This window comes from Schistocerca nitens, chromosome 8 (genome assembly GCF_023898315.1).
Source record: "Schistocerca nitens isolate TAMUIC-IGC-003100 chromosome 8, iqSchNite1.1, whole genome shotgun sequence".
Lineage (NCBI taxonomy): Eukaryota > Metazoa > Arthropoda > Insecta > Orthoptera > Acrididae > Schistocerca > Schistocerca nitens.
Genome location: NC_064621.1, coordinates 351,810,549 through 351,827,698, shown reverse-complemented (window position 1 = coordinate 351,827,698; position 17,150 = coordinate 351,810,549). Strand labels below are relative to the sequence as shown.

The 17,150-nt window shown below is 38.2% G+C and overlaps 1 protein-coding gene and 1 non-coding gene across 2 annotated transcripts in view; both read right to left on the bottom strand.

Annotated features, from left to right (window-relative positions):
* The window catches only part of LOC126199009 (nucleolar protein 6), a 160,191-nt gene that overhangs the window by 25,823 nt on the left and 117,218 nt on the right, over positions 1 to 17,150 (bottom strand). Inside the window, exons 12-16 of the mRNA XM_049935689.1 lie at positions 13,765 to 13,992; positions 12,500 to 12,658; positions 11,620 to 11,746; positions 5,430 to 5,584; positions 2,004 to 2,167 (exon numbers count right to left, since the gene is read on the bottom strand). Of these exons, the coding sequence (XP_049791646.1) occupies positions 2,004 to 2,167; positions 5,430 to 5,584; positions 11,620 to 11,746; positions 12,500 to 12,658; positions 13,765 to 13,992 (833 nt within the window). The remainder of the gene's footprint in view (positions 1 to 2,003; positions 2,168 to 5,429; positions 5,585 to 11,619; positions 11,747 to 12,499; positions 12,659 to 13,764; positions 13,993 to 17,150) is intronic.
* On the bottom strand, positions 9,904 to 9,978 carry Trnat-ugu (transfer RNA threonine (anticodon UGU)). The gene has a single exon. It is a non-coding gene; the product is annotated as a tRNA-Thr (tRNA).

Genomic DNA, 17,150 nt, shown 5'->3' with positions numbered 1-17,150 from the left:
CCAACACCTTGTCCAATAACTCAACTATAAACAACACCACACAGTATAGTTACATTTAAGTTGGCAGTGTTAAGACACAAGGAACTAGTGGCATGAACTGTTCCAACTTTTAACATCATCTACTGATTCAAACCTAGGAAGTTCAATGAAGTTTATTGTGCAATATTTCTAAACAGTAATTGAAAATAAACACTTTGCTGGCAAAATTATACACTCTAAGATTGGGGGTGGGAATAGGGGAATGGCGCAGGAATGACGCACCACAAAAGAAGTGTCCAAATGGGATGGAAATTGGTGGATGTGATGTACATGTATAGACAAACAAAAGATCACAATTTCAGAAAATTGGGTGATTTATTCAAGAGAAAGAGCTTCACAAATTGAGCAAGTCAATAACATGCTAGTCCACCTCTGGCACTTATCCAGCTTGGCACTGATTGATAGAATTGTTGGATATCCTCCTGATGGATATCGTGCCAAATTTTATCCAATTGATGCATCAGAATCATCAAAATCCTGAGCTGGTTGGAATGCCCTGTACATAATGTTCCAAACATTCTCAACTGGGGAGAGATCTGGTGACCTTGCTGGCCAAGGTAAGGTCTATCAAGCAAGAAGACTTGCAGTAGAAACTCTCACCGTGTGCAGGCGGACCTTATCTTGCTGAAATGTAAGCCCAAGATGGCTTGCCATGAAGGGCAACAAAACGATTTGCAGAATTCCATCGACATTTGACACAATACTGTGCTGTCAGAGTGTCATGCATGACAACCAAAGTGATCCTGACAAGCCAAATAACTGCTTGCATAAGGGCCAGAAGTGGACTAACATTTTATTGACTTGCTAAATTTGTGAAGCTCTTTCTCTTAAATAAATCATCCAACTTTCTGTTTGTCTGTACATGTACCTCACATCTAAAAATTACTGTACCATTTGGATTATTTCTTTGTGGTCTGTCACTTTTTTTGTTTTAGAGTGTATCTCAATTACACTTTTTCTTTTTTTCCTTTTCTCCATTAACATTGATTCATTAAGTGTAAATGGTGAGAAATAGATGTTATGATGATGCAAAAGCAAGTGCAATTAACATTCTGAACACAGAGGATTTTTAGAGATTGATAAAAAATGTCATAAACAGTGGGAAGATAATAATTCCAGGGACGTAAAAGTGGGGTTATACTTCAGATAATACACCAACTTGGACACAGATACACTTTAATAAACGTACCCACTGTGTTAGGTGGATGTGAAGTCATACAGTGGATGTAGGAAGGGTTCAGCAAAGTAAGGAGGACATTTGTTGTGTTGTACTTGACTAAAGTGTTTTATTTAATAAATAAAATCTTTACTAGCTACTGCACTGCAGGAAGCCTTAAATGCTCTTTTTTTCAAATAATTGAATTACATGACAGAAATCCTACAATTTATGGCAGAACAGCAATCATGATCCGAGTTGGCCCTTTTCCCTTGCAGTAAATTTGGCAAATGGAAAAAAATGATAAATCCAAAGGTTAAAAGTGCAATCCTCATTTAGTACTAATGTCTTTTCCTCTAGAGTGTACATTGAATATGTGTTAAGTACGAGGTGCACTGTAGTTTTGAGTTTATGTTTAACTGCAAGTTGTCTTATAACTGTCTGGGTAGTTAAGTTCATGTCAGATTAAGCCATGGCCATACCAAATGAGAAAGAAAGAGAGAGACTGAGGACAGAGAGAGAAACAGAGACAGAGAGAGAGGGGGGGGGGAGCCTATTTTTGGAGCTTTGCCACAAAAAATGGAGCCAACTGGTGATTAAATTTCAGGTCTCTGGTTTGTACAGAAGAGAAATACTAAACCACAACATAACAAAACTAATAACACACAATTATCTAAAGCTGTAACAGAAACCTATACAAGTGTTATTTGTACCTTAGATATCATAGTTCTTACTGAGTCAAAAAAACTTACAATTCCAAAGTGTTTTGTATGAATAAATTAAAAAGATTACTCTTAATATACATTACCCATGCAATGCACTTGTCAATTTTGGTGAGTGAACAACTTTCTTTTCAAGTGCTAATGACTGTGGAGTGTCTCTGTACTTTCTTACTCCAAGTGGTGTGGTCATTTCTTTTAACAATGCTATTTCTCTAGTGCAAGCTATACAAAGTCTAAACACAAAACCATCCTGGAAGAAAATTAAAGACACATTATTGAAGTTATGTGAACTTCTCTTTGAATTACAAGTTTATTCCAATTCTGCACAAAAATTAAATAGTAAATAATTAAAGTTGTATAATAAAAAAACTTAAATATTCTATTGCACATAAAATTCAGATAACTAAGCTATGCTTTGTACAGATACTCATGATTACATATGTAATCATTTACTTTATTTACAAAGCATGAACAAATTAGTAGTAGTAGTAGTAGTAGTAGTAGTAGAGGAAGAAGAAGAAGGAGAAATGTGACATTTCCTTTCCAGGGTGTACATAAGTAAACTTACTAAGCATGAAAAAAGCAGTAGATAGTAAAAAAAATTAAAGGTTTATCAGATTTTCTCTCTACCAGGTATACTAGGAGGGAAGGCAGATCAAGGAAAATGTCCATGAAATACACAGTGACAGAAGATTTAAATGCTGAATGATGTACTATGCACCAAAACTAGATGTAACCTACAAAGAAGCATCTCCATCTGCAGATGAGTCTTGTCCGCTCAGAGTCACAAAGGAAACAGTATATATTCAGCAAGTATTAGGAAAGCTAAAAGCAACTACTAATTGTAGGTTAAGTGTCATCAAGAATCAACTAAAACATTTTGAAGAAATCGCTCGGTCCTTGAGGTTTGCTTAGTAAATTGACTTTTGGATTTGCAAGTGTGTTGTCATTTCAGCTTTAACATCATCTTTGACAGTTTATATACTGTAGTTGTCTTAGTTGTATCAAATTAGTTGCAGGCCAAACAACACACAATTAAACCCATACTCAGCACATGATGACAGCGACTACCAGACTTGTTAAAATATTGTGTTAAGGGAAAGTACATTTTGGCTGCAAGTCTTAAGAGTTGCTTAAGTTTTTCAAAAATTTTAATTTTATGTTTGTGGATGTGTAGAAATTGTCAGTGTGTTAGTAGGAAAAGAAAATGGAATCTGCACATGGTTAGTACGAGGTGCATTCAAGTTCTAAGGCCTCCGATTTTTTTTCTCTGGACTGGAAAGAGATAGAAACATGCGCATTGTTTTAAAATGAGGCCGCGTTCATTGTCAATACGTCCCAGAGATGGCAGCACCGTACGGCAGATGGAATTTTACCGCCAGCGGCGAGAATGAGAACTGTTTTAAATACTTAAAATGGCGACGTTTTCCTTACTTGAACAGCATGCAATCATTCGTTTTCTGAATTTGCATGGTGTGAAACCAATTGAAATTCATCGACAGTTGAAGGAGACATGTGGTGATGGAGTTATGGATTTGTCGAAAGTGTGTTCGTGGGTGTGACAGTTTAATGAAGGCAGAACGTCGTGTGACAACAAACCGAAACAACCTCGGGCTCGCACAAGCCGGTCTGACGACATGATCGAGAAAGTGGAGAGAATTGTTTTGGGGGATCGCCGAATGACTGTTGAACAGATCGCCTCCAGAGTTGGCATTTCTGTGGGTTCTGTGCACACAATCCTGTATGACGACCTGAAAATGCGAAAAGTGTCATCCAGGTGGGTGCCACAAATGCTGACGGACGACCACATGGCTGCCCGTGTGGCATGTTGCCAAGCAATGTTGACACACAACGACAGCATGAATGGGACTTTCTTTTCATCAGTTGTGACAATGGATGAGACGTGGATGCCATTTTTCAATCCAGAAACAAAGCGCCAGTCAGCTCAATGGAAGCACACAGATTCACTGCCACCAAAAAAATTTCGGGTAACCGCCAGTGCTGAAAAAATTATGGTGGCCATGTTCTGGGACAGCGAGGGCGTAATCCTTACCCATTGCATTCCAAAGGGCACTACGGTAACAGGTGCATCCTACAAAAATGTTTTGAAGAACAAATTCCTTCCTGCACTGCAACAAAAACATCCGGGAAGGGCTGCGCGTGTGCTGTTTCACCAAGACAACGCACCCACACATCGAGCTAACGTTACGCAACAGTTTCTTCGTGATAACAACTTTGAAGTGATTCCTCATGCTCCCTACTCACCTGACCTGGCTCCTAGTGACTTTTGGCTTTTTCCAACAATGAAAGACACTCTCCGTGGCCGCACATTCACCAGCCGTGCTGCTATTGCCTCAGCGATTTTCCAGTGGTCAAAACAGACTCCTAAAGAAGCTTTCGCCACTGCCATGGAATCATGGCGTCAGCATTGTGAAAAATGTGTACGTCTGCAGGGCGATTACGTCGAGAAGTAACGCCAGTTTCATCGATTTCGGGTGAGTAGTTAATTAGAAAAAAAATCGGAGGCCTTAGAACTTGAATGCACCTTGTAAATTCCAATTACTGGACAGATCCGGGATTTTGCATGGTGATCAGAGAGCAAATAAGGTTGAAGAAATATAGTCTCATCTTCTGAGGAATAGTGAAGCTAACAACGTGAATTTAACTATTCCAATTGTTAAAAGAGAGGAAAAGGAAGGATTCAGTGCTGTAGCTAAGAACAATTCCAGCCATTGTTGTTTCATCAGTTGAGAAGGCTAACTGACTATAAATCATTAGCTATGCTGTTTATTTCCATGCACACAGACTAGATCTTAAAGAAGAGTTAACACTATATCTGCAACTGTATATTGTTTGCCAAATTTTCCCAAAGTTTCCTGGGTTTTTTTACGTCCATTTGAGGAGATATTGTTGTATCATTCATTAATTTACATTCCTGAAGTTGTGCTTCAAGAAACTACTGTTATGCTACAAGAATTTTGTGAAAATGTGTAATAGACAAGTACACCGACCTGTTTCATTAAGGGAAACAGAGCAAGATTTAACAACATTCACATAAAACAATGTAGCGCCATAGCACCAGGGCTAATGAGAATGAATAAGCAGATTTATGCTATACCAACAGCGAATTCAGCCACCATTTTCACAGCATAGTGCCTTGACAACCTTGACGTATCAGCATAGAAAACAAGAACAGAACATGGAACACAAAAATGAAACACTAATCAAAAAGCACAAAAATAAAATCAAAAAGTACAAAGATAAAACTAAGATATGAGAAGGAAGTTGCTACTCACCATGTAAAGGAGATTCTGGGTTGCAGATAGATACAACAAAAATTCTCTCACAATTAAAGCTTTTGGCCATTATGGCCTTTGTCAACAATAGACATATGCACACACGTGCGTGTGTGCTACTAACTAACTAAAAGTGAGTAGCAACTTTCTTTCTCACATATTTTTACATTCAAATTCTTGAAAGATAAAACAAAGAGATAGACATCTGAGGAGTACCTTGAGTATGTCAACATAATCCTGATATGGCTGTGCTGCTAAATTAAACTGGTCATGAAGGCACTGAGATATTTTAATGTTAAAAGCAGCTCGAATACGGCGAACAGCTTCTATGTCATTTGGCCATTTTCCACTTGCTGCCAATATAATGACCACTGAGAACAAAAATGTCTTCTTCAGTTCCTCACACTACAATGCAGTATTAAGAAATATAGCCATGCATATTCATTAAGTGAAGTTTCTCAAGTACAGATGAAATAAACTTTTAGTTTTACATAAAATTATAATTCATCAGTCACATAACAACACACAAACTTATTAATGGCACACTTACTACCCCTTCCCCAACAGGTAGCGAAAGGCTATTTACAATTTGTACAGAAACCAGATGGCAGTTATAAGAATCGAGGGACATGAAAGGGAAGCAGTGGTTGGGAAGGGAGTGAGACAGGGTTGTAGTCTCTCCCCGATGTTATTCAATCTGTATATTGAGCAAGCAGTGAAGGAAACAAAAGAAAAATTCGGAGTAGGTATAAAAATCCATGGAGAAGAAATAAAAACTTTTGAGGTTTGCCGATGACATTGTAATTCTGTCAGAGACAGCAAAGGACTTGGAAGAGCAGTTGAATGGAATGGATAGTGTCTTGAAAGGAGGGTATAAGATGAACATCAACAAAAGCAAAACGAGGATAATGGAATGTAGTCGAATTAAGTTGGGTGATGCTGTGGGAATTAGATTAGGAAATGAGACACTTAAAGTAGTAAAGGAGTTTTGCTATTTGGGGAGCAAAATAACTGATGATGGTCGAAGTAGAGAGGATATAAAATGTAGACTGGCAATGGCAAGGAAAGTGTTTCTGAAGAAGAGAAATTTGTTAACATCGAGTATAGATTTAAGTGTCAGGAAGTCATTTCTTAAAGTATTTGTATGGAGTGTAGCCATGTATGGAAGTGAAACATGGACGATAAATAGTTTGGACAAGAAGAGAATAGAAGCTTTCGAAATGTGGTGCTACAGAAGAATGCTGAAGATTAGATGGGTGGATCACATAACTAATGAGGAAGTACTAAATAGGATTGGGGAGAAGAGAAGTTTGTGGCACAACTTGACTAGAAGAAGGGATCGGTTGGTAGGACATGTGTTGAGGCATCAAGGGATCACAAATTTAGCATTGGAGGGCAGCATGGAGGGTAAAAATCGTAGAGGGAGACCAAGAGATGAATACACTAAGCAGATTCAGAAGGATGTAGGTTGCAGTAGGTACTGGGAGATGAAGAAGCTTGCACAGGATAGAGTAGCATGGAGAGCTGCATCAAACCAGTCTCAGGACTGCAGACCACAACAACAACAACAACAACACTACCCCTTTTAGGGCACTCTGCAAATGCCACAGCTGTAAATAAGGGAATAGTAATTACTTAACAACAGTATATTTTGAAGATACATATAAGATTATCAAGAATAATGGTTTGAAGGAAGCATAAGTATTCCACCTAACTACACAAGGAGTTAACTGCATTGAAAAAGGGCAAATCATAGCATTAAACATGTTACCCAAGAACGCCCCTTGTTTTGAATCCATGCTCTTTACAGCCTATTACTTAACTGCTGTCTTCCAAGATTTCTTTTTTGGGTGGGTGGGATTGAAATTTTTTTTTTTTTTTTTTTTTTTGGGGGGGGGGGGGGGGGGGGGACTGAGGGTGTTTAGTGAAGTGCAAGTGAAAGAATATAAGGACTTCTGGTCAGACAAATACAGGGTAACATCAACAGCAGGAATAAATGGTAAATGAGAATATGATTCATTGAGACCTGTGAAGCCCACGAGAGTGTGCATTTGGGTTTTCGTGTTTTGTGTGTGTGTGTGTGTGTGTGTGTGTGTGTGTAATGTTGTTAGAAAAAGAGTTAGTGCTTGAAAGATAGTGTGAATGCTGTTATATGTTTCTGTGCTCAACATATCTGTCTGCTATAGGTGAGCAGTTGCCTTTCTCTTATTCTCCTATTGCTCAATCCAGGAACATCCATTACTCTTCTTTATTTCGAATAGGAGGATAGGACTGAGACTGAGCTATTGTGAACAGTTCAATGATGTTCTCATCACAATCGACAGCAAACTGATCCCAACAGCAATAGTGCAGGTACACATGCCTACGTCACAAGCAGAAGATGAAGAAGTATAGAAAGTATATAAGTGTACTGCATAGGTAATTCAGTATATAAAGGGAGATAGTAATCTAATAATCATGGGGGATTAGAACATGATAGTAGGGAAAGGGAAGGGAAGGGAAAGAAGAAGATATAAGAGAATATGGGCTTGGTAGTAGGAATAAGAGAGCAGATGGGCTAATTGAGTTCTGCAATAAATTTTGGTTAGTAGTAGTGAGTACACTACACAAGCTTGAAAAGAGGAAGTGGAAAAGGTCTGGAGACACAGGAAGATTTCAGCTGGAATACATCATGGTGCAACAAAGACTTCAAAATCAGATACTGGATTGTTAGACATACCCAGGAGCAGATATGAACTCAGTTCACAATTTAGTAATGATGAAAAGTAGGCTGAAATTTAAGAGAATAGTCCAGAAATAAGAAATAGTCCAGCAAAATCAGTGTGGAAAGAAGTGGGGTATAGAAATACTGACGACTAATGAGATGTGTTTGAGGTTCTCTAAGGCTGTAAATATTGAAATATTGAATACCACAATGGACCGTTCAGTTGAAGAGAAATGGATCTCTCCAAAGGTGGCAATCACAGAAGTTGGACAGACTAACATCAGTCCATGGAAGATAAATGTGAATAAACTTGGGTAACAGATAAAATATTTTAATTCAACTAAATGAGGTGTTACAAAAATGTTCAGTGAAAGACCGTCCACACAATATATATCACTTAGAAATGAAAGCTAAGACAATGTGCCTCCACGAAAAATGTGATGAAGTTGAAAAAGAAATGGTCATCATGACTGATACAGCATACAGAAAAGTAAAAAACAAACTTCTGTGAAATTAAAATCAAGGGCATCAACATTGAGAGTATGACAAGAATTCCACTGTTGAAATGAAACCATCATGCGGCATTACTGACCGAAGCACCCCATCTGGTGTAGTTCGGGCATCTAGTGCAAGTCCTTTTAGTTGGTGCCATGTTCGTGGTTTGCATATTGATGATGTTGAGGAAAACACAACATCCAGCCCGGAGTGGAGAAAACCTCCAACCCAGCCGGGAATCAAACCCAGGCCCCCTGCAAGGCAGTCAGCTAGGCTGACCGCTCAGCTACAGAGGCGGACATGGAAAACTGATGAGAGAGGGGATAGGTAGAAAGAGTACACTGAAGGTCTCTACGAGGGGGAGGACTTGTCTGGTGACATGATAGAAGAAGAAATGGGAGTTGAGAATGGGCGATACAGGTGATCAAGAATTATGGTCTGACTTAAATAGAGTTTTGGAAGACTTGCAATCAAATAAGGCAAAAGGGATAAACAATGTTCCTTTGGAATTTCTAAAACAAATGACTATACAAGTTGGTATGTAAAATCTGTGAGACCAGGCACATGCCATCAGAATTTTTGAAAAATATCATCCACAAAATTCCAAAGATAGCAGATACAGGTAAGTGAGAGAATTATCGCACAGTCAGCTGAACAACTCAAGCACTTAGGTTGCTGACAAAAATAATACACAGAAGAATGGAAAAGGAAATCGAGAAGCCAAGTTTGTCTTCAGGACAGGTAAAGACCAAATAAGCAGTTCTGTCGTTACACTTGATAATGGAAGGGAGACTTAAGAAAAATCAAGACACGTTTGCTGAATTTGTTGACACAGAAACAAAAAAAAAAAAAAAAAAAAAAAAAAAAAAAAAAAATGTAAAATAGTGCAAGATGATATGAAAAGGACAGGCTACTCATCACATACAGGCTGCACTGAGTTGCAGACAGGCACAGAGATAAGACTGCAAAAATTTAAGCTTTTGGGAACAACACACACACACACACACACACACACACACACACACACACAAAAGCACACATAGACGTTCACAGTGGCTGTGTGCCTTCCAAAGAAGGCCATTTGGCTGGCCAAGAGCTCGGGCTTTCATAATACTGTTGTTATTCCATCCTGAACTTTCCACTGTTCGGTGCAAGATGTTGGGCAACCTGAGAAAAATAGTACCTTAGCTACAGGAAATATACAATACAATATACACAAGAACCAAGAGAGAACATAAGAATGGCAGTCAATGAATGAAGTGTTCAGACTAAAAGTAGTGTCAGATAGGAATGCTGTGCTTCTCTCCTACTGTTTAATCTGAACACAGAATAAACAATGACAAAAATATATGTGACGGTAGTATCTGTTCCCGAAAGAACAGTTACCGTGGATGACCATGCAGCTTTGCTAGAAATGAAATGATAATTAAATGGACACCCTAGCTGCAAACAGGCGTTGATGTACTTCATTGGGGACATGTTGAAAATGTGTGCCCCGACCGGGACTCGAACCCGGGATCTCCTGCTTACATGGCAGACGCTCTATCCATCTGAGCCACCGCGGGCACAGAGGATAGTGCGTCTGCAGGGACTTATGTCCCCAATGAAGTACATCAATGCCTGTTTGCCGCTAGGGTGTCCACTTAATTATCATTTCATTTCTAGCAAAGCTGCATGGTCATCCATGGTAACTGTTCTTTCGGGAACAGATAATACAGTCACATATAGTTAAAATATGGCTTCCCGGCCATTGACCGTCTTGTGCGAACGCACACGCTATGCCAGAACTCGTACGGGACTTGGTAGATTAATCTGCCACGAGTAATGAGTATGATGGGCAAACATCTATTAGGCGCGCTACGAATGTAGTGGTGTGGACATGTTGGCAATGTGGATCTCACGGGGAGCGTGCAAGGGATAAGTCCCTGCAGACGCACTATCCTCTGTGCCCGCAGTGGCTCAGATGGATAGAGCGTCTGACATGTAAGCAGGAGATCCCGGGTTCGAGTCCCGGTCGGGGCACACATTTTCAACATGTCCCCAATGAAGTACATCAACGCCTGTTTGCAGCTAGGGTGTCCATTTAATTATCATTTAATGACAAAAATAAAAGAAAGTTTCAAGAGTGGGACTGAAATTCAGGGTAAAAGGATATCAATGATGAGATTAACTGATAACACTGACATCCTCAATGAAAGTGAAGAAGAATTACAGAATGTGTTGATGGGAATGGAAAATCTAATGAGTAAAGAATACAGATTGAGAGTAAACTGAAGAAAGATGAAAGTAATAAGGAGTAACACAAATGAGATTAGCAATACATTTAACATCAAAACTGGTGACCATGAACTGGATGAAGCTGAGTAATTCAGGTACCTAGGATGCAAAATAACATATCATGTACGAAGAAAGGGGGACATAACAAGCAAATTAGCACTGGCAAAGACAGTGTTCTGACCAAAAATCACAGACTGTGGACACCAGGAAAGCAGAGAACAAGGCATCTGAGATGCAATGTTATGTAACTATATTGAAAATTAGATGGACTGGTAAGCTATGGACTAAGGTGGTTCTCTGCAGAGCAGGCAAAGAAAGGAATGTGTAGAAAATACTGATAACAAGATGGGACATGATGATATGACACTTTTTAAGACATCACAGAAAATTTCCTTGGTACCAGAATGACCTGTAGACACCAAAACTGCAGGGGAAGACAGAGATTGGAATATAACCAACAAATAATTAAGGATATAGGGTGCAAGTGCCACTCTAAGATGAAGAGAGTAACACAGCAGAGGAATTCATGACAAGTCACATCAAACCAGTTAGAGGACTCAAAATTGTAAAATAAATAAATAATCAAATCTGGAACTAGCACTTTCCTTTTTCTATACCACTTACAAATATTTCTTGAAATTGGGTACAATAGTGACAGGAACTGGGTGACACTCTTTCAAAGGAACCATGCCAGCAATTAAATTTAATACAAAACTGTCACAAAACCAAGTGTACTCCACAATATATTACTCCACCGAAATAATGCAATTCAGCGTCATGAAAAAATGCAAGCAGCTAGAATTTCAAATTTATCGCTTTGATTGTGCAAAAAAAGTACTTACTAAGGAAAATCTGTATTGTCATTGTTTCTATTAATAAAGATTATTTTGATTCGAAAATTACAACTCCAGACAGAATCACAACTAATACCTTCAATAGGTAGTACCCATCGTGGAATATGCTTATGTGGTGAATCTTCAAGAAAAATATAACACAAGGATCGGTCAGCACAAGTACTTCGTTGTAACTTGTGTGTTGTAGAAAGTGGAGGGAAAACCTGTAACATAAAGACATAGCAATCAAGATGCAAAATAGCATGAAACTAATGACAGAACTTAGACTGGAGGGGAGGGGTAAAAAAAAGCACTTAAATGATTATTAATCAAAAGATAGAACACATGGGATGGATCTCTTTGCATCATTCAATAATAAGCCTATCTCCTAAATGAAGAGAATGATTTTCTTTATTCCTTACATTCAGTCAACGTTTTGCTTCCTAATACCACATGGAATCATCATTGTATATTGTTTTAAATAATTATCTGCACTTTAACAACTGCACCACAAACCTTCATCAATATAACTGCATGAACATTATTAGACAATTTATACTGTTAATGTTGAATATATGCAATCAACAAGATGATAATCGACAACACTTAATACTCCTATGAAGCTGACAGAATATCATTAATAAATATTTCTTCATACTGCAAAATTTAGTCACTGTATATCACAATAGATCATTTACACCCCTGAGGGGGAGCACAATTAGTTATAGCAAATTTATTTTAATGCATAAAGAGACAGTGAGATCCTGAGAACTGGATAGTTGCAAGCGTTATCCAGCCCAAACTGCACGCTACTGGTACTGGATGGAATGATAGGCAATAAATCTGTGAGAAATTATAAACAGTATGACACTGTTATTTCACATCTTTGTTCTGGTGCACCTACTGCAAATTAATTTTAAATCTTAATGACACAATTTTACATTCAACTTGAAGATTCATATAATTGAAAAATTTACCTCACAGTAACGAAATACAGCTGAGTTGCCCTGCACAGTGCTTATTTCCAGAGGCAAATCTTTCAACTGTCGAAGCTGTTTTGTGAGTCCATCATACGAAGAGAGCACTGCTAGGGTTGCCTCCTCACCTGTACCATATTCAAATTCAGCAGGTTTGATCTGTGAAAGCATTTATTTATAGAGATCTTCATAAGATATGCACAATGCACTCTAAAAATTTAAAAAAGTGTATTTAACAAAATGCCTCATTAGTGACCATATATTTAAAAATAAGTTAAAATGATAACTTAGTGCCCATTCCAAGAAGCTTAATTATACCCTGGAAGCTGGACCGGCAAAGGTATTTTGTCAATAGTGATAGAATTTTTTGTTAAAGACTCGACACTAATATAAGCAAATCTTAAATTTCCTATTAGACATCAATCAAGTGAAGTGTGCAACTGGATAACAGTGCATTTTCTAACAACACGTTATTACAGTGTACTGCACAGTCAGTACAGTGAATAGTGTTCAGCATCTATCATTCCACGAACACACGAACTGAGTTAGAAAGCAGAAAGTACATGACAGTTCAGTTCAGCATTACTATTTATTATTTTGTCAAAATATGTGCAAGCTCAAATAGGAAACTGATGGGGAAGTAAATTAGCCATATCCTTTTTTAGGAAACCATCTAGACATTGCCCTTAATCAATTAATGGAAATCACAGAAAACAAATCTGGATGGCAAGACAGGGGATCTGAATGCCACTCCACCCAAATGTGACTCCAGTTTCCTAACCATTACACCAATTAAGTCACATCATTAGTTACAAATGCGCAACAGTTAAGCAGAGACATTTTACATGGTTTGCCTGATTCTTATTGGCACACACTGCCTGAAACAACAGGCAGACCTAAGAGTTTAACAACCCACAAGTTTTGAGGCATAACAAACAAGCCTTGTAGAACAAGACAGAAATGAAACCAACTGAAAAAGACCAGAGAACCAGCACGTTACAATTTTACAGCTCAGCTGAGAGATCAAGATAAACCAATACATGGCAGCAGTATGATTAATGTGATAAGTCACCATGACACACTCAACTGTACACGTTAACAGTGAAAACAAAATACAATCTTTTCTATTTCTTGTATTACATGTTTTGTCAGAACTATTTTGTTATCATTATTAGAGTTTAGTTCCAGTTTCATGGAAGTAAAAGTAATAACAATCTAACTGTAATTGTGAGGAATATAAGAAAACCCCTGTAAATTGTCCTTACCTTCCGTGACTGTAAAACAGACTCCACTTGGTCTGCTATATAAGTAATGCTTGAAGTTGGATCAATCTGAAGGTGCATATTCAAAATATATTCAACAATGAGGCGGCAAATAACTCTTTTGTCAGACAATGTAGCACCTATTTTCCATACAACTGCTTCTGCAATGCCTCCATCTTGGAAACGCCGCAATTCTGATTTGCTGCCCCAGAATTTTCTGAAATCTTCTGCCTAAGAAACGAATAGCAGATTATTATATTCTGTGTCAAATGGTAATATGACTTGGTAATAATATAGTTATCAGTGTCGCAATTTTATCAGCTATTCTGGCTCAGAGCAGATTTACATGTTTCTGTTTTATGTTTACATATTGATTCAATTTTTTGACTACAAAGCTCTAATTCTGTTAACCACAGCATGATATACATCGTAACCCCAGAATCCATGTTTTACTGTTGTTTACAACATTTTTAACTGCCCCTGTAAAATTTCTTACGCTCACAATGTTAATTTGTACCCATTTTGTGTTAACATATCTATAATTAACCCATGACTTCCCATTTTACGAAACAATGTTCATGAAAAAAAACTGGCATCATCATCATCATCAGTTATCTGCTATATTGGCAGGTCCTTTGCCTCTCCATTTTCTGCGATCCATTGCTTCCTTCTTAAGGCTGCTGTATGTTGTACCGTCCATCAAGTCATCCAGTATCTGGAATCTCTTCCTTCCTCGCTTCCTTTTCCCTTCTACATAACCTTCTAAAACTGTTTTTATCAGTCCGTCATTCTTTCTTAATATATGCCCAATCCAATTTCTTTTTCTTCTCTTTATTACATCTAGTAACTGTCTTTTCTCTCCCACTCTTCTCAGTACCTCTTCATTTTTTACTCTGTCCATCCAACTTATTCTTTCCATCTTCCGCCATGTCCAGATCTCAAAAGCCTCCAGCCTTTCTCTGTCTTTTTTCCTCATAGTCCATGTTTCAGCGCCATATAGAAGAACACTCCATACAAGACATTTTATGAGTCTCTTTCTGAGTTCTCTGTCCAGACCGCTGCAGAAGATTCTCCTTTTCTTATAAAACGCCTTTTTTGCCATTGCTACCCTTGTTTTAATTTCTGTGGTGCACTTCCAGTCGGTGTCTATCCTGCTTCCAAGATACTTAAAATTTTGCACCTGTTCTAGTGTTTCTCCATTCAGCACAATTTTTATTTCCTTATTTCCTCCTATTGCCAATACTTTTGTTTTATTTGTGTTAATTTTCATTCCATATTTTTTTCCGTTAGTTGCAATGGTGTCCACCAAATCCTGTAATTCTTTTTCCCCTGTGGCTAGAAGGAGCATGTCATCAGCAAATCTCAAGCACCCTACTCTTCTTCCTCCAATTTCTACTCCTTTGTCATCTAATGAGCATTGGTCAATCATATTTTCCAAGTACAGGTTGAAAAGAGTAGGTGACAAACAGCATCCTTGTCTTACTCCTTTCCCTAGTCTGATCCAGTTTGTACTTTCTCCTCTCACTTTAACTGAAACTTTTTGATTAAGGTACAATGAGTTTATAAGTCTTCTGGTTTTCCAGTCCACTCTCTTTTCCCTCATAATAGTCGCCAGCTTGTCCCAAACCACATTGTCAAATGCCTTTTCTAAATCGATGAAGCACATATATAGGTCTCTTCCTTTTTCAATAAACCTTTCTCCCAAGATTCGTAGGAGCCCTATTGCATCTCTGGTGCCCGTATTCCGTCTAAAGCCAAACTGCTCCTCGCCGAGATTCTCCTCTATTACTTTTTCAAGTCTTTTATTAATTATTCTTTACATCACTTTGGCTGCATGTGAAATGAGGCTGATTGTCCTGTACTCGCTGCATTTCTTGGTTCCTTGTTTTTTCGGTAATGGAATCATTACTGTTGTCAAAAAGTCCTCAGGCCATTCACCACTGTCATATATTTTATTACACAACCTCAATATTTCTCTTATTCCATTGTGGTTCAAGCATTTTAGTATTTCTCCCGGTATTGTATCTGTACCTACTGCTTTGCCATTTTTCATTGCAGCAATGGCAGACTTTACTTCTTCCATTATGATGGTCGGTCCTTTCTCTTCATCACTTACACTGTTGTGTGATTCAAGTTCCAGAGTTTCTGGTTTGCTATTTGTGTCATATAGCTCTTTTATATATTCTTCCCATCTCTGGAGGACATCGTCAAGATCTTTGTACACTACCTCTTCGTCTTTACTCAAAATTTCCATAGTAGCACTTCCTGCTCTGTTTTGTTCCCATGTCATAGTCTTCACTCTGTTGTATAGTAAGTCGTATCTTCCCTTCCTGTCCAGTTCTTCAATTTCATCGCATTCCTCTTTTAGCCATTTTTTCCTAGCCTGCTCTGTTTCTCTTCGCAGTTCATTATTTAACCTTCGGTATATCTTTCTTGCATCTTCAGTGTTCTTGTTTTTCAATTTTCTTCTCTCCTCCATCTTGGAAATCATTTCTTGTGTGACCCATGGTTTTTTTGACCTTTTCCCTTTTACATATCCTATATTTTGCTGTCCTGCTTTAATGATTCCTTCTTTCAGCATATTCCAGTACTCGTTGGCATTATCAGGTGCTTCTTTGTCTCGTAATGTGTTTAGAAAGTCCCGAGACAGCATTTCTGTAATTTGTTCTTTGTTGGACCTTATCTTCTCTAGATCCCACTTCTTCACCATTGTTGCCTTTTTCAGTTTTTTTCATTCTTATTTCTATTTCTGCCATAAGTAAGTAGTGGTCACTATTAATATCTGCACCTGGTAATGTGTGCACCTTCTTGATTCCATTCCTGTATCTTTCTTCTACCAGTATAAAATCGATTTGGTTTCTATATTTAGAGCCTCCTCTTATGGTTCTTGAACCATGTGTTTGCCGCTATCAGCTGCCTTTCCCTGCAGAAGTCAATTAACCATTCACCTCTGTCATTTCTCTTTCCAAGACCATGACTGACTACTATGTTTCCCTCTTTCCCTTCTCCCACAATGGCGTTCCAGCCTCCCATTACTATTTTGCAGCATTTTTTATTTTCGTCCATTATTCTCTCTATTACATTGTACGTTTCCTCTACAATTTGGTCATCATGTTCTGAAGTTGGCATATACACCTGGACAATCAGTAAATCTTTTTGTGCTCCATTCAGCCTTACACCAATAACCCGGTCATTTGCATAGTCTACATATTCCACACATTTAGCCAATTCCTTTGTCATAATCATTCCTACTCCATTAATTCCTTTTACTTCTCCTCCTGAGTAGTAGAATACATATTCATCTGACTGCAACTCTCCATGTCCATTCCATCTTACCTCAGCAACACCTACGAGGTCCATATGATTCTTTTCCATCTCTCTTTTAAGGT